At 43.4% G+C, this 18,439-nt stretch overlaps 1 protein-coding gene across 1 annotated transcript in view; it reads left to right on the plus strand.

Annotated features, from left to right (window-relative positions):
• The first annotated feature begins 9,474 nt into the window (after positions 1 to 9,474).
• Positions 9,475 to 18,439, plus strand: part of LOC103542958 (clathrin heavy chain 2-like) — a 47,753-nt gene continuing 38,788 nt past the window's right edge. The window contains 2 exon segments of the mRNA XM_070628014.1: positions 9,475 to 9,530; positions 12,901 to 12,955. Of these exon segments, the coding sequence (XP_070484115.1) occupies positions 9,475 to 9,530; positions 12,901 to 12,955 (111 nt within the window).

Raw genomic sequence — 18,439 nt, forward strand, 5'->3', positions numbered from 1 at the left:
GACAATCTCTGTATGACTCCACTCATATGAGGAATTTAAACATGTGGACAAAGAGAACAGATTACTGGCTACCAGGGGAAAGGGGGGGTGGGGGTGGGGGTGGGCACAAAGGGTGAAGGGTTGCACCTATAACAGGACTGACAGACAATAATATACAACTGAAATTTCACAAGATTGTAACCTATCATTAACTCAATAAAAAATTTTAAAAAAAAACTGTTAGGTTCTTTCTTTCTTTTTTTTAAAGCTTGACACCTGAGCTAACATCTGTTGCCAATCTTCTCTTTTTTTTTCTTCTTCTTCTCCCCAAAGCCCCCCAGTACATAATTGTATATCATAGTTGTGAGTGCCTCTGGTTGTGCTATGTGGGACGCCACCGCAACCTGGCCTGATGAGTGGTGCCGTGTCCGCGCCCAGGATCTGAACCGGTGAAGCCCTGGGCTGCCGAAGCAGAGTGCACGAACTTAACCACTCGGCCATGGGCTGGCCCCTGAATACCTTGTTTTCAAGGTGCTAAATAAATAGCACCTTGTTCTAAGGTGCTAAGTTTTTGGGAAATTTGTAACACAACCATAAATAACACAGTTGAATAAGTCAATGACTTTTCACAAACAGAACACATTAATAATGAACACAGATCAAGAAACAGAACGTTAACAACATCCCTGAGGCACCCCCCTCTACTTTTCAGTCACAAAATCCGCGAAGCACAAGAACCAACCTACCTTTTTACCATAGATTAGCTTTGTCTACTTTTGTACTTTAAATGAATGCATCATACAATATGTGTTCTTTTGTGTCTGATTTCTTTTATTCAACATTATGTCTGTGAGATTCCCCCATGATATTATACGTAGTTTTTGATCATTTATTCTCCTTGCTTTATAGTATTCCATTGTGTGATCATACGACAATTTATTCATCCATTCTGCTGTCAATGGGCATTCGGGTGGTTTCAATTTGGGAGTATTATAAATACTATGAATGCTCTGGTTTTAATACATGTTTTCTGGTGAACATATCTATATATTTTTGTTGGGCATGTACCTGGAAGTAGAATCGCTGGGCCACAGAATATTCCTCTATATCTTTTTAATTCTTGAGATGTGATCAATTTTTTCTTTGTAATCTAAATGATCATTCCAACACCTAAGTTAACTGCGGATCTGTTTCTGCTGTTTTACGTCTTCTTCTACCCTGTTACGCCTTATTTCCTTGTGTGTTAGTTGATTGTGAGCTACTCATTTCCTTGGAATATTACTGATGAGACATTTTTGAGGTGTAGGATTAAAGTGCCTCTCTCCAAAAATCACTGCAAACTATTCATGGCTTGGAGTTTTATGGATAAGCTAGAAGATCCAAACTTGGGGGGCTGGCCCTGTGGCCGAATGGTTGGGTTCACGTGCTCCACTGTGGCGGCCCGGGGTTTCGCCAGTTTGGATCCTGGGCTCGGACGTGGCACCACTCATCAGGCCATGCTGAGGCGGCACCCCACATGCCACAACTAGAAGGACCCACAACTAAAAAAAAAAATACACAACTATGTATCTGGGGGCTTTGGGGAGAAAAACAAACAAAAAAAAGATGCAAATTTGGCTTGCTAGTGTATACAAGGCCTGGCTTATGGTTCCATCTTCTTAGAGAGAGGTCTGCACTCCCTGCCTTGCTCTGTTAACCATCCAAGCCACTCTCCGTGATGTCCCCTGGGGGTGGGGCTGCATTACTGGTGAGTCATCCCAATCCTGAGGGTAATGAGGTTTGGGGTCCCACGTTTATGCAAGCAAGGTCTCCTGTTAGATTCACCAACCTTGGGCAGGCTCTGTGTTTTTTCTTCTCTCCATGTCCCTCCTTTGGGGCTCTGACAGGAGGGACATTGGCTACCAAGGGCATGTTTTGCTCATGATGGAGCAGGAAGCTTCCAGAAGAGCAAGTGATGCCTCCTTGGAAGGGCTAGTTACAAAACTCATGCCATGTCATTTCCATCTACATTCCATTGGCCAAAACAAGTGATATGGCTAAGCCTAAAAAATGCCATGAGAAAGTATACTTCATCTCAATAGTGGGATGGGGTAGAAAATAAATGTTACTTGAATAATAATCCAAACTATCTCTACCCACACTTCTGGTCACAAATAATCATTGTACTTCTGCATGAAAGACTATGGGAGAGGTCTCCTCCCAGCCTGAGACCTTAAAACTTCCACCAGTCACAGCACCAGGACTGAAGTCCGGGATCTCTTGATCAACATCAGCTGGGGTGGGACTCTCTTTGACCCAGAGATCTATATACTAAAAATACAAGTTGTTTGCCCCCTACCCCTGTCCCAATCACCCAACATACAGTGGTAGAAAAGAGACAGGAAAATTGCAACAAATTCTCCCAGTAGCAAAGAAGGGGAATGGCAAGGTGGAAGAAAGGGAGGCACACTTAAGTCATTTCAACATATTATTTTTCTCACTGACAGGTTTGTGGGTCAGTTGAGGTTTGGATCAACTTGGCTAATCTGACATCCAGGCTTCATGTTGGGTTTGGATCTTCTCTATATGCTCCAATCTGAGCTCCCAGATGAAAAGGCAGTGGCTACCAGGGACATGTTGTAGTCATGAACACCACAGAAATGCAAGGATGAAAGCCAAACAACGCAGGACGTTTAAACCCTTACTTGTATCATGCCTGCTAACATCCAACCAGCCGAAGTCACAGGGCCAAGCCTCAAACCAAGGGCTGAAGAGGCACCCTCAGTGCGTCACAAAACCACAGCAAGAGTATGGACGAATAGAATTACTACAGGGAATTAAGACAGGATCAATAATTCAGTCTGCTACAAATCTAACCTGTTTGTACCCTTTTCTCAGATGATGCTTGGATTTTGCTTTTAGAATACAAAATCCTTAAATCCATTTATTCCACTCCTGACTGACATACTATAGTTTTCATATATTTTAATTCTGACATTTTTAATCTCAGAAGGCATTATTATTGTGTTTGTGTTATACAGTCAACTTTCATTTAGATTTACCAACACATTCTTCTTGTTGAATGTTAGTCTTCCTACATCTCTGATCTTCCATTTGAGATTATTTTATTTTTGCCTGAAGAAAATCCATTAGTATTTCCTGTGATTCAAGTCTACTGGTAATGAATTTTCTCAGATCTTGTTTGCCTGCAAATGTCATCATTCTCTTTCATTTCTAAAGGAATTTTTTTGCTGGATATAAAATCTAGGTTAGCAGTTATTTTCTTTTCGCACTTTGAAGATACGATTCTGTGTTCCGGCTTCTATTGAGAGGTCAGTTCTCAGCTTAATTATTGTTCCTTAGAAAGTAATCGGTTTTTTTCCTTCTGGATGTCCTTAAGTTTTTAGTTTTAGTTTTCAGCAGTTTTGCTAAGATATGCCTAAGTGTAGTATGCTTTTTATGAATTCAGATTGAAGTTGTAACGCTTCTGGAGCCTCAGGCTTGATCTATTTCATTAGTTTTCAAAAAACTCCAAGCCATTATCTCTTCAGACACTGCTTCACTGTCTCCACCTCTAGGACTCCAGTTCCATGTATATTAGACCTTCTTACTGTATCCTCTATATTTATCTATATTCTGTATTTTCTGTCCTTTTATCTCTCTGCTTTAATTTGGATATATTCTTCTCACCTAACTCCAGCTTCATTAGTTTCCTCTTTTTGCCAGCGTATAACCTACTATAAAACACTATCCATTGAATTCTAAATTTCAACGATATTTTTCAGTTCTAGGATTTCCATTTGGTTCTTTTTTTATAGTTTGCAGGTTAGTGGTAAAATTCTCAATCTTGTCTTTCATCCTCTAAACCATATTAAGCATAGTCCTTTAAAAGTCTTTGGGAAAACTCCATTATCCAGATCTCCGATAGGTCTGTCTGTTATTTCTCTCAGTTTACAATCATTTGTCTTACTTCCTTGGATGCCTGTTTATTCCTGATTGAATGCTGATCACTGCGTATGAACAACTGTAGAAGTAATTTGAGGTCTATTGTAAGGTTATCTCTCTCCCAGGAGTATTTATGTTTGCTGCTGGCAAGGACAGACATGATTCAAATGGGGTCCCAAACAATTTGTGGTCCTCAAAAAATACATTAAGGTATCTCCTTGGTGGTTCCCAGACTCCAAACTTTGTCCTCCTCAGGCTAGAGGGTGTTAAAAGTGCTGTTTAGGGTCCCAGCTTCTCAGCCACTCCTCTGGAAGTGGCAGGGGTCCCTCAGGAAAAAGCAGCCCAAACACCAGGCTAGCCTCTTTCCTCTCCTCTCTCTCTCTCGGATATTGGCCCCATAATTATTCCGCTGCCTTGTTAATTCTCTGATGCTTTCTGGAAACAGCAGTTCTCTGTGGACTGTTTAATTTCACTTATCAGAAAGCCCATGAGAATTTGACTTTAGATATAACATGTTGTTTCCTGTGCCAGTTATTGAGTTTTGTCTTTCAGCTCTATCTTCCCTTCTCCCTTCCAGAAACGACTTTGTGATGCTGGGGCTAAGACTCTGAAAACCGTATTTCTGTGCTGGCAGATATGCCCTGTTAGACTCTCCCCATACAGATGCTGGAGAGCCATTACAGGGTCTGCTCCTGTGAGCATCACCCCAGCTACTCTTCTTCAACAGAGCAGAGCAGATTCTTCCCACAGAAGAGGCTGAATCTGGTCTGAGGTTTTTCTACGACTTGCAGAACCAGCTTCAATGCACCTCCTCCTCAGAGGTCCTGGTCCCAGCTCCACAGCTCCTCGTCAGCAATGTACATTCAAGTTCCTTTGGGACCCTTCTCAGAGGTCTGTGTCCCAGCCCCACAAGACCCCTCTTGTAGGCTTAGAGACCCTAGCCCCAGCTGACCAACCCCTCTCCCCAGAGGTCTGAGTTCCAGCTCTGCAGAACCCTCCCTCTAAATTGGAATATTTCCAATTTCTTCCTATTCATCCCTGAGTTCTAGGGGCGGTAGCTTCTTCTTACGCTTGTACTTTCATGATAACTTGGGGTTCTTATTTCATGTTAGCTGTGGTTTATGTTCAGTTCCTTCTGTTCAAATAGCTGGTGTGGTTTTTGTCTTCTGACTGGATTCTGACTGACAGTTCCCATCCTTGTCCTTCCTCTAGTCTCATTTTATTTACCTCACAAGATGATTAGAAATTTTGGACCCAGAATGTTATGCCAAGGCTTAACTGTACTCTATTACGTTTTGCACTTCTAGAATTTCTACTTGCTTTTTTTTTAATCTGTTTGGTCATTCTTTATAGTTTCAGGTTTTCTGAATGTACTTTTATCCCCCGTATGTGTTTTTAAGTTTGTCATTTAACTTTTCAAACACATTTTATAAAGTAACAAAGCCTCTTTGTGATGACTTCATTTTCTCACTCTCTCTGAGTCTGTATCTGCTTCTTGGTCCTCCTGGTTTTTCTGGTGGCACCTTGTTTCCCTGAGTGGGTTTTTTGTTTGTTTTGTTTTGCTCACCACGAGCTGTTCACTTTCCTTGGAATTTTATTTGTAGGATGAAGGTATGCAAGAATAACCATAGAATAGATATCTGGGTGGAATATTAAAGTGCATATGCATAGTTATTACCAAGTTGTTCTCCTGATACCCTTGCCAACACAGATTTATCAAAGTTTTTGACCTCTACTGATTTGATAGGTTAAAAAAAGTATATATGTGTAGCGTGTATATAAATACATAAATACATAGAGAGATATAATTAGTGTAGTTTTAATTTGCCTTTTGCTGATGAGTGAAGCTGGGCATTTTTTTCATGTTTAAGAATCAGTTGTATTTCTTTTTTTTTTTTTTTAGTTTTGATTCTCTTTTTTTGGTGGTTTACATTCCTCATATCTTTCACTGTGATTATCTTCCTCATGTGTCATGTGCTCATATTTTTCTTAAGATTAACAACCTTGTGAAATTTCAGTTGTACATTATTGTTAGTCATGTTGTAGGTGCACCACTTCACCCTTTGTGCCCTCCCCCCACCCCCCTTTCCCCTGGTAACCACCAATCAGTTCTTTGTCTATATGTTAACTTCCACCTATGAGTGGAGTCATACAGAGTTCATCTTTCTCTGTCTGGCTTATTTCACTTAACATAATTCCCTCAAGGTCCATCCATGTTGTTGCGACTGGGATGATTTTGTCCTTTTTTATGGCTGAGTAGTATTCCATTGTATATATATACCATATCTTCTTTATCCAGTTCTATTTCTTTTTTATGCATTATTTGTTCATTTGTTTTTGCCCACTTTTCTATTCGGTTCTTGGTCTTATTGAGTTGGGGGATCTCATCATTTCTATTGTGAAGATAAGAAATCAGCACAAAGGGTTGAAAGTTTTTTTCAGGATTACTTGGGCCATTACCCACAGCGGTGAGAATATTGGAATCCTTTTCAAGTCAGAACGTTTAGTTCCTTTACAGGCGTAGACACCAGACGAGGTCCTGACTTATTAACAAGTCTATCATTCTGCTTAACCACAATTTTCTTAAAATAATTTCTCCTAAGGTGTAAATGTTTAGTTTTGACTCAAAAAAGCCCTGGGGTGGGGGGAGGATGGTGATTTAGGGAATGATACCCTTAATACTAAAGGATTTTTATGATATTTGGGGTAAAGGGTACTTGGGGTCATAGACATTATTGTCAAAACAGAGAGACTTGGGAAACGTAGTATTAAAGCAAAACTCGGCTCTCCTGTTAGGTGATGAGGCCACCGAGGCTGAAAGGGCAGTCTGCAGAGGCCTCGGCTAACAGTGGGAAAGAGAGTGAAGTTGGTAGTGAACAGCCTGTTCTCTTCTTTACCACGTCATTGGCTCCTAAGTTGTGAAGCTGGTGTGCAAACAACTGCGCACCACTCTGTTAGTCCCAGCGGGCCACCACTTCTGAACATCACCAGCGGGCAAGGTGAAGCAAGGGGAGGACGCGGGTCCCGCCGTGGGAGCGGGACGCCGAGCCGGAGGCCTCGCTCCCTCACCACCATCTTTGATGCCGCTGAGCCACCTGCGTGCAAAACGCCTCTTCAAACGGTGCCTCGGGAAACGGCCGACCGCTGCGCAAGCCCGCTGTGGACTCTAGTCCGGACCAGCGAGTACTATCGTGGGAGCAGAGGCAATCCAGGGGACCCTCACTGGCCTGCGGTTGGCCACCTGCTGCCAGCCGTGCTCTTCACAAAGGACGCTCGCGGGCACCTGACTTAAAACGCGTCCCTGAACTCAGCCGTCCAGAGGCCGAGGAAGGACTTCCCCTGCCGCCCACCCCGTACTCACGAAAGGCTCCCGGCAACGGCAGTCCAGGAACTCGGTTGACTTCCCCCGAAAAGCGCCCCCCCGGGCACCGGCTGAGGGCGGCCCACGCCTCGTCAGCGCGCCGCGCCACCTGCCCGAGCGTAGCCCCTGCGGCCAGCGCCCGGCTCCACCTTCCCGCGCACACCTGCTCCGGCGGCGCCGCGCACGTGCGCACCCCCCGGCAGGGGCTGGAGGGGGCCGGGAGTGCGGCTACGCGCGGACTACTTTTCGCGGACCCTCAGGCGGTGGGCGGAGGGATCCCGCGCAGGATCTTCGCGGAGGGGAGCGCGTGCGGGACGCGGCCGTCAGCGGTGCGCCTGCGCGGCCGCCGCCGGTGCCCCGCCTGCGTGCCTGCCTCAGGCACCCGTCGCCTCAGGGACCCGCCGCATCCGTCTCTGCCTTGGCCCGCGCCGGCCGTGGCGCGGATCCTCCCCATCGGCTTCCAGCAGCACTTCCAGGTGAGGCCCGGGCGCCGAGGCCCAGGCAGGCAGGCCCTTAGGCGACCCGCGCGCTCCGTCCTGTCCGCCGCTTCCCCACTTCCCGGGGAACCCTGCTGGGGCGGCCAGCAGCCCACGACCCCGACCCCAGTGGGCAGGGCAGGGGCAGGAGGGTGGCGTCGGAGCGCCGGCTGGTGCAGCGGGAGGCGCGGGGCCGCACGTGCGGCCCCACCAGCTGTGCTGTGGCCGAAATCCGTTATCCGGCCCCGACAGTCGGCGCCGGGAGGTCATAGCCGGAGAGCCCTTCTCGGCGGCCCGCACCGCCACGGGGCTGCGTCGAGGGTCCGGGACCGACGGCTGCCGGCGTGCCCTGGAGCCCTCGGAGAGCCGGCCAGCCAGAAGCCCCCTCGGAGTCGCCGCTCTAGCACCTGCCTTGCGGCCGCCGCTCAGTGCGGGCCTCGGGGAAGGAGCTTCGAGTTGTGCGACCCAAGAGGCAAACGCATCGCGGCGTGCTTTAAAAGAGCCTTTCAATACAGTGACACCCCAAAGTTTAGCTTTTTAGGGAGGTTCCGGTTTGTTTGCCTCGGGGCAGTAGAGATTGGCCTCCTGTGTGTGAAGAGGAGTTCAGTACAGGCGCCGTGCGCAGGGCTCGCCTCGCATCGGCACGGGCCGCACCCGAGAAGGCCGGTAGGACTCTCATTCACGGGAGAGGAGATGGGGCTGGATGGACAGAAGCCGCCGACTCTGTCCTAAGTGCTTTATGTTAGGTCATCACAGTCCTATAAGACACACATGACTTTCCCACATGACACATGATGGGACCGAGGCACAAAGATGTCACACAAGTGACGCGTCTTCAGTCGTTCAGCGAGTAAGCGGGCTGCAGACTCGGGTATTTGACTACACAGCTGTATAGCAAGGAATGCGGTGCATTGAAAGGTCATGTTGCCGCAACACAGAGCTCGTTTAACTGTATCCAAATGAGAAAGGCCCTGGGAGTCAGAGAGTGACCCTTCAAATCCTCCCATTCTGCATATTGGAAACTGGATACCGAGAGCGTCCTGCCACGGCCACTTGGTTGGTGACACAGCTGGGGTTGTGTGGTGGAAGTCTCCTGAACACCCATCTCCTGCCTGGGCTCCATTCCGCCGCTAAACTGGGCTGGTTGCCAGTAATGGGAAAAGGCAGAACACTACTACTGCTGATAATTATATCATAATATAGTTATTTATTCAGCCATTTCTCTTGCCAATCACTATACTGTTTATGTTGTAAATCTCAATTAATTTAATCCTCATGATAACTGGGGCGCAGAGAGGTTGAATAATCCAGGTGAAATTACACAGCTAGTATGTGACAGAGCTTGGTAGGTTCTAACCCAGGTGTTTGACTGCAAAGGCTGTGCGTTACCTGCTATCTAAATATGTTCTCTTTAAAAGCCTGGGAAGTAGTAAGGCATTTTAAATTCCCGTTGAAGTTCATAATGTCTTGAAGGGATATATTCTATCTGGAAAACACTTGTGGCTTGTCACACACAGGCCTTGTGAATGGAACTCTGTGGTTTGTGTTCTGTAGCATTAACTGGGTGTTGAGGCTACTCTGTACTCCTTGTTTCTCTCTTGTGCACACTCTCCCTTCACTGCAGATATTTCGAAACCTCCATCTGTTCCTTAAATCCCTGATCTGCTACTCCCCCAGGCTGCCAGCTGATGATTGGAGAAACAGACTCCGGAAACTGGCATGTTCCTCAGCGTCATGCCTGCAGCCTTACAAACTTGTCTGCGGTTGCCTGACTTCCTTTTACCTCAAAAGTGAGGCTCTTTCTCTTGTCTGTGTCCATCTTGCATCCTTCTTCCCTTTAACTGGGCCTTGCTCAGTAGCATCTTCTTTTTCCCATCTTTTTATCCATTCCCTCTTGGTGGCTTCTTCCTATTTGTGTCAACCATGCTCATATCTTCCATATTTACAAAGAAACTCTTCCTCTCTCCTGACCCTTGAACCTCTTAGCTCACAGCCACATGTCGTGAAAGAATTGCCTTATCCTTTCATCACTTCCCTTATGTTCCTCAATAATCTTATCTGGCTTTTGTCCCCACTGTTCCCCTCCATCTCTTCTTGACAAGGTCACAAGTCATCGTGCAAACTCTTTTGTTAAGGACCAGATAGGATGTATGTTAGGCTTTGAGGGCCACATCTTGTCTCTTGTTGCATATTCTCTTTTTTTAACCTGCTAAAAAATGTAAAACCCATTTTTAGTTGGGCCATACAAAAACAGGCTGTAGTTTGCCAACCCCACTATAAAAAATAAACTCAAACCCTCAGCATCACCAACATCTCCCTTGACTTTCCAGCTGCATTTGATGCTGCGCTTTACTGCCCTGCTGCTTTCATTATGCCACAGTCTCCCGGGCTTCCTCTCTGCCTGCACCTGTTTCCTTTGTGGGCTCCTCTTATGCGTGAGCCTTGGGTCTGTCGTGAACCCCTTTGTCTTTTCATTCAGTGTACATCTGCACATGCTCAGTGTTCCCAGGCAGGCTGCATATTCTTGCTGAGCCTCAGAGATGTGTGTAGGAGAGGCAAGAGCACAGATGGAGGCCAAATGGAAGGGTTTGAATCTGGACTCAGGCACTTACTGCATGCAAATTTGGGCAACTTTTATAACCTTTTTGTGCCTCTATCTCTACATCTATAAAATAGAGATAAATATAGTTCTTACCTCATAGAGTTATTATAAGGATTTGAGTTAATAAATGTGATAAATGTAAAGTGTCTCACAGTGTCTGGTACATAATCACGCGCTGCGTTCCTGTCAGCGGTTATCGCCATTGAGACAGATGTGTGTTGGAGAAGGCTGTTGGATGATCCGTGGGGTCCTCAGACAAATTGTATTCAGAAATAGGGTTCCTCTTTCTCCCCAAATGTGTATCTTCTTCAGTTTCCAGCCAGGAACCTAGGAGACATTCCAGAGTCCTCCTTATCTTGTTGGGTCTTCCTTCTATTTATTTTTGGCATTATTCTGCCATTCTCCTGATGACGAGCACTGCCCTGGACTATGCCAACATTCCTCACTTAGACGACTGCACTTACTTTGTCTTTGGTTGTCTGCTTCCAGTCTTGCCTTCCTGTGATCCATTCTCTAGCACACAGGCAAAGAGGTCTTCTCAGAGGATAAACATCTGCTTAAAGGCTGTGAGTGAATGGTTTCTTGTTGCCTCCAGAATGAAAATGCCCAACTCCTAAGTGCCCTGTAAAGTCCTGCTTGATCCAGCATCTGCTCAGCAATCTTGCACTCCCCTTCTTGCTCTCCAGGACCTTCTCTGGAGCCTGACACTCTTTCCCCTGGGCTTTTGCACATGCTGTTGCCCCTTTCCAGAACACATTCTTCCCCTCACCGACCAAGCACTGCTTAGTCTTCTGGTATCTGCTTAAGTGACACTCTCTCTGAAAGCTGTCCCTGACTTATCAGAGTTAGGAGCCCTTCCTCTGTGCCCTCATGGCCTTTGATGCTTCCCTTAATGATGGCCCCCATCCCATGATCTTATTCATTTTCCTTCCTGGACCACAAGCTCGAGTTCAGGATCTACTCCCACTGCCTGATACATAATAGGCCCTCAGATCTTTAAAGGAATGAAACCACTTTCATAATAAAATGTTTGTGTGATCAGTGACTGATTAGTTATAATGTAGATTGTCTAGTGACAAGGTTTGTAGGCTTTTCCAGGCCTACCAGACTGCTCACCTGTGACCGGTTACCGTAAGTCTGCTTTATTAAGAGTGCTCTGGCTTGTCTCACTGACTTTGCTTTGTTTCTGCCTCACCTCTGTCCACCTGTTCACTCCCCCAAACCAAAAGTTCCTTAAGAAAAGCAAGTGGAAATCACTTCTCCAGTTGTACACCATGAGGAAGGAGAGAATATAGACAGTGAATGATAAAATATCAGTTCTATTCCTTTAAACTTAGTTTTTCCTGTAGATCTTGGTTTCTGTGCCATGCGTAGAAAAATAATCCTAGACACTTTACAATTGTGAATCTAATGGTAGGAATATTAATTTTTTGTTTTTTCACTCTGGTTTGTTTCATATGAAAATTCTCGGACCAGATTTCCCCCAGAGGAAAAACAGCAGTTTTATAGTGGTCAGTGGGGAAAAAAGAAATCAACTTTTCAGGAGTGCACCTAGAACACAAGCTGTGCTTTTATGTATAGTGCATTGTAATAAAGCATCCCTTCCACTTCAGCTTAAGATTGTAGTGCTTTATTTAGTTTTATTTATCTTGTCACCCTGGTTTTGAGAGGAGAACTGGTTCTGCAGAAATATTTTTCTTGTATTACACGTACTATTTGAACTATTTTCAGATTCAGATATCTGAGTTTGAAGGTGGTGGTTGTTCGTGATACCTGAGAATGGAAAAAAGCTAAAGGGCTAAGAATTGATGACACCTTGATTCAGAAGAGGAATGGCTGAAGCATTCACTGGCACAGAAATTCTGTTATGAGCCCTAGGTAATTTTCTCCCAGCTGTATCAAAAAGCAGCAGCTAGTTTGTCAGAGTTTTGAAATGTAGTACAGCTCCATACACAGAGAACATATAAACGTGTTCCCTCAAGATTGTGGTTATGTAGCATATCTCTGAGGTGATGTCCTTAACAGACACAGAGTCTGCAAACTACGAGCTTTGTAAATTATAGCAGCAAGGTGGTCACTGGTCTGAATCAGTGTTTATCAGTCTGGACTGGGAGTTTAAGACCACCTCTCCAGGCGCTCACCTCAAACGTTCAATCGGAAGCTCTGAGAGGTGGGGGTGGGACTTTGGCATTTCTTGCCAAGTGAGTCTCGCTTGCAGCTAGGTTGAACCAGTCATTATTCATAATTAAAGAGGTCAATGTTGGAAGCCTTTTACACGTGAGGAGGGAAGGCACAACTCTAAGGAGTAGATTGAGCTTGGACTGAAAACAGTTCATGAGCCCCTGTGTCTCCTGGAGAGGCTGCCAGGGTGTCACTCTGAAAGGGAACACTATCCACAGCCCAGCACATGTTTGGTTTATTTTGCAATCTTATTTTGTGGAATGGTTTTTGATATACTAAGACACACAGTGGTAGGCTCATTGTGTTCTAAAATTGTACATCTATGTAAAACCTTTTTTAAGTTCTTGTGTAAGCTGTCAAATTTTCCCTCTTGGCAGACTGATGATCTTTGTCTTGGAAGTAGATCCGCCTTATCACTTTCTTATTTACAAGGTAAGGAAAGGAACCACTTGCTCACCTGGGGAGTCTGGGGGGTGAGCCTTTGTGAGAGTACCCACAACAGTAGCATGGTGAGCGACCACATACATTAAATGAACTTGAATAGGACCTCTTTGGAAGAACAATTCATCACCATACAACACATTTAAATATTCAAAATCCCTAAGCTGCACAAGATTCCCAATACTTCTTGAATTTATTGGGTTGAAAGAGTTATCAAGTCCTAGGAGGATCTTAGTCAGGGTTCCTCTCTACCAGGTTCTTGAGCATTCTGTAGCTGGGGCAAAATTCTTTCTGGAGCAATCTTTTTAAAGCAATACATATACATGGGGAGCATAGCCCCAGATAGCAAGTATAATTGAAGATTAAAGCCTTTCTGTTCAACCTCTGGGTCTTTCTCTCCAGAAGAAACCACTATTAACGAAACCATTATATCTTTCAAAAAAAGGTTAAAAGAATCCTACTGTAAATATTCTCCTGCCCTTTGCTTTTGTAACTTCATACAGTCTGAAGATCTTTCTTTTAAGATTATATACAGGTAACAGCATATATTTGGCAGTATTGCTTGTCAGTATCCTTCCGGGGCAGTAGTTATTGGAGCCGTGTCACCCCATCCTGTTAGTATTTCTTTGCTTTCCCCTGCTCTCTTTGATTTTTCTTTCCTTTGTTGCTTCACCAAATCTGCTGCTTCAGTCTGTTCTACGTTTTCTTCTGATTCTCTTGCTTGAGGTCTGCTGGCGGCCTCCATGCTGGGGAGAGATTATCATCGCTCTTAGCTGGCTGAAGAAGGATGCCACAGAGCTGGGATAGTAAAGTTCAGTGACAAAATTAGAATCTAAACAGATCTTGACAGGCCGGAATCCAACTAGTTGACATTTAACAGGGATAAATATAGGGTTTTATGCATTGGTTTTAAAATACAGAAAACCTGCAGTACTGTAATTTGAGAGAGGTTCTGTAAAGCACTATACAAATGTAGTTTTTAAACTACCCATTAACTAACCTAGTCCTAGTAACTTCTGGAAAATACCTTAATATCATCATTCTTCATAGGCCCTGATTTACCAAGCTCCCTCTTTAAGCTAGGAAAAGCTTGCTCGTAATTTTAAAATATAAAATACATTTTGTTAAATTGCAGATAAACTAAATCTGACTGCCTAAAACAGGTAACTTCTTTACTAGTTAATTATTTAACATCCATGTTCCAGCCACTGGGATAAGGCAGTGAATGAGCCTGGGAAGGAGACAGATACAGAAGGAAAAAGGACTAGCATCTTCAAAGGCACAGAGGCATCAAAGCACAGGGATGTTCAGTGCAACTGGAGCGTTCTGGCTCTTTGATACGGGCAGTTGGTGTTTGCACCAACAGTCTGTATAAACTCCGCTGCCACCCTCCCAGTCAAGACTACCATCCCTGAGCCCCTTACATACAGCAACCACAGGACTGTCAGATGAGTAGTTTCTTCTTTCGTTTTTTAACTTTTTTTGAGTTAATGATAGGTTACAATCTTGTGAAATTTCAGTTGTATATTATTGTCTGTCAGTCCTGTTATAGGTGCAACCCTTCACCCTTTGTGCCCACCCCCACGCCCCCTTTCCCCTGGTAGCCACTAATCTGTTCTCTTTGTCCACAGGTTTAAATTCCTCATATGAGTGGAGTCATACAGAGATTGTCCTTTTCTATCTGGCTTATTTCACTTAACATAATTCCCTCAAGGTCCATCCATGTTGTTGCAAATGGGACAATTTTGTTCGTTTTTACGGCTGAGGACTATTCCATTGTATATATATACCACATCTTCTTTATCAAGTCATCTGTTGATGGGCACTTAGGTTGCTTTTACATCTTGGCTATTGTAAATAATGCTGCAGTGAACATTGGGATGCATGGGACTTTTGGAATTGCTGACTTCAAGCTCTCTGGATAGATACCCAGTAGTGGAATAGCTGGATCATGTGGTAGTTCTATTTTTGATTTTTTGAGGATTCTCCGTACTGTTTTCCATAGTGGCTGCACCAGTTTGCATTCCCACCAGCAGTGCATGAGGGTTCATTTTTCTCCACAACCTCTCCAACATTTGTTGCTATTAGTTTTAGATATTTTTGTCATTCTAATGGGTGTAAGGTGATATCTTAGTGTAGTTTTGATTTGCATTTCCCTGATGATCAGCGATGATGAACATCTTTTCATGTGCCTATTGGCCATCCGTATATCTTCTTCAGAGAAATGTCTGGTCGTGTCTCCTGCCCATTTTTTAATCGGGTTGTTTAATTTTTTGTTGTTGAGTTGTGTGAGTTCTTTATATATTATGGATATTAAGCCTCTGTCGGATGTATTACTTGCAAATATTTTTTCCCAGTTAGTGGGTTGTTTTTTGTTTCAATCCTGTTTTTCCTTGCCTTGAAGAAGCTCTTTAGTCTGATGAAGTCCCATTTGTTTATTCTTTCTATTGTTTCCCTTGTCTGAGAAGACATGGTGTCCAAAAAGATCCTTTTGATACTGATGTCAAAGAGTGTACTGCCTACATTTTCTTCCAGAAGCCTTATGGTTTCAGGTCTCAGCTTTAGGTCTTTGATCCATTTTGAGTTTATTTTGGTGAATGGTGAAAAAGAGTGGTCAATTTTCATTCTTTTACATGTGGCTTTCCAGTTTTCCCAGCACCATTTGTTGAAGAGACTTTCTTTTCTCCATTGTGTGCCCTCAGCTCCTTTGTCGAAGATTAGCTGTCCATAGATGGGTGGTTTTATTTCTGGGCTTTCAATTTTGTTCCATTGATCTGTGCACCTGTTTTTGTACCAGTACCATGCTATTTTGATTACTGTAGCTTTGTAGTATGTTTTGAAGGCAGGGATTGTGATGCCTCCCGCTGTGTTCTTTTTTCTCAGGATGGCTTTAGCAATTCGGGGTCTTTTGTTGCCCCATATGAATTTTAGGATTCTTCGTTCAATTTCTGTAAAGAATGTCATTGGGATTCTGATTGGGATTGCGTTGAATCTGTAGATTGCTTTAAGTATGATGGACATTTTAACTATGTTTATTCTTCCAATCCATGTGCATGGAATGTCTTTCCATCTCTTTATGTCGTCACCCATTTCTTTCAGAAAAGCCTTGTAATTTTCATTGTATAGGTCTTTCACTTCCTTAGTTAAATTCACCTGGAGGTATTTTATTCTTTTTGTTGCGATTGTGAATGGTATTGTGTTCTTGAGTTCTTTTTCTGTTAGTTTGTTATTAGAGTATAGAAATGCTACTGATTTATGCAAATTGATTTTATACCCTGCAACTTTGCTGTAGTTGTTGATTATTTCTAAAAGTTTTCCAATGGATCCTTTGGGGTTTTCTATATATAAGATCATGTCATCTGCAAACAGCGAGAATTTCACTTCTTCCCCCGCTATTTGGATTCCTTTTTCTTGCCTGATTGCTCTGGCCAGGACCTCCAGAACTATGTTAAATAAGAGTGGTGATAGAGGGCATCCTTGTCTCATTCCTGTTCTCAGGGGGATGGTGCTCAGTTTTTGCCCATTGAGAATGATGCTGGCTGTGGGTTTGTCATATATGGCCTTTATTATGTTGAGGTAGTTCCCTTCTATCCCCATTTTGTTCAGAGTTTTTATCATAAATGGCTGTTGGATCTTGTCAAATGCTTTCTCTGCATCTATTGAGATGATCATGTGGTTTTTATTCCTCAGTTTGTTGATGTGGTGTATCACGTTGATTGATTTGCGGATGTTGAGCCATCCCTGTGTCCCTGGTATGAATCCCACTTGATCATGATGTATGATCCTTTTCATGAATTGCTGAATTCAGGTTGCCAAAATTTTGTTGAGAATTTTTGCATCTATGTTCATCAGTGATATTAGCCTGTAGTTCTCCTTTTTCATGCTGTCCTTATCAGATTTTTGTGTCAGCATGATGTTGGCCTTGTAGAATGTGTTAGGAAGTGTTCCATCCTCCCTAATTTTTTGGAATAGCTTGAAAAGGATAGGTATTAAATCCTCTCTGAAAGTTTGGTAGAATTCCCCAGGAAAGCCATCTGGTCCTGGGGTTTTATTCTTTCGGATGTTTTTGATGGCTGTTTCAATCTCTTTCCTTGTGATTGGTCTGTTCAAATTGTTTGCCTGTTCTTGAGTGAGCTTTGGCAGATTGTAGGAGTCCAGGAATTTCTCCATTTCCTCTAGGTTATCCATTCTGTTGGCATATAGTTTTCCGTAGTATTCTCTCATAATCTGTTGTATTTCTGCAGAGTCTGTTGTTATTTCTCCTCGCTTATTTCTGATTTTGTTTATTTGAGCTTTCTCTCTGTTTTTCTTTGTAAGTCTGGTTAGGGGTTTGTCAATTTTATTTATCTTCTCAAAGAACCAGCTCTTTGTTTCATTGATCCTTTCTACTGCCTTTTTTGTTTCAATAGTATTTATTTCTGCTCTGATTTTTATTATTTCTCTCCTTCTGCTGACTTTGGGCTTTGTTTGTTCTTCTTTCTCTAGTTCAGTTAGGTGTAGTTTAAGATTGCTTATTTGGGATTTTTCTTGTTTGTTAAGATGTGCCTGAATTGTGATGAATTTTCCTCTTAATACAGCTTTTGCTGTATCCCATATGAGTTGGTATGGCATGTTATCATTTTAATTTGCCTCCAGGTATTTTTTGATTTCTTCCTTAATTTCTTCAATGATCCATTGCTTGTTCAATAACGTATTGTTTAGTCTCCACATCCTTGTGCCTTTCTCAGCTTTTTTCTTGTAATTAATTTCTATCTTTACAGCACTATGATCTGAGAAGATGCTTGTTATTATTTCAATTTTTTTAAATTTGTAGAGGCTTGCCTTGTTTCCCAACATATGGTCTATCCTAGAGAATGTTCCATGTGCACTTGAGAAGAATGTGTATTCAGCTCCTTCAGGGTGGAGTGATCTATATATGTCTGTTAAGTCCAATTGTTTTAGTTTTTCATTCAGCTCCACTATTTCCTTGTTGATTTTCTGTCTGGATGATCTGTCCATTGATGTGAGTGGGGTGTTGAGGTCCCCTACTATTACTGTGTTGTTTTTAACATCTTCCTTTAGGTCTGTTAATAGTTGCTTTATGAATCTTGGTGCTCCTGTGTTGGGTGCATAGATATTTATAAGCGTTATTTCTTCTTGATGAAGTGTCCCTTTGATCATTATATATTGTCTCTCTGTGTCTCTCTTTACCTGTCTTATTTTGAAATCCACTTGGTCTGATATGAGAATTGCAACACCTGCCTTTTTTTCCTTGCTATTTGCTTGAAGTATTGTCCTCCACCCCTTCACCCTGAGTCTGTGTTTGTCCTTGGGGCTGAGGTGTGTTTCCTGGAGGCAACAAATTGTTGGATCTTGTTCTTTAATCCATTTTGCCACTCTGTGTCTTTTTATTGGAGAGTTCAATCCGTTCACATTGAGAGTGATTATTGATGCATGTGGACTTAATGCTGTCAATCTGTCGCTCATTATCTTGTT

Source organism: Equus przewalskii, chromosome 7 (assembly GCF_037783145.1).
Source record: "Equus przewalskii isolate Varuska chromosome 7, EquPr2, whole genome shotgun sequence".
NCBI classification, from domain to species: domain Eukaryota; kingdom Metazoa; phylum Chordata; class Mammalia; order Perissodactyla; family Equidae; genus Equus; species Equus przewalskii.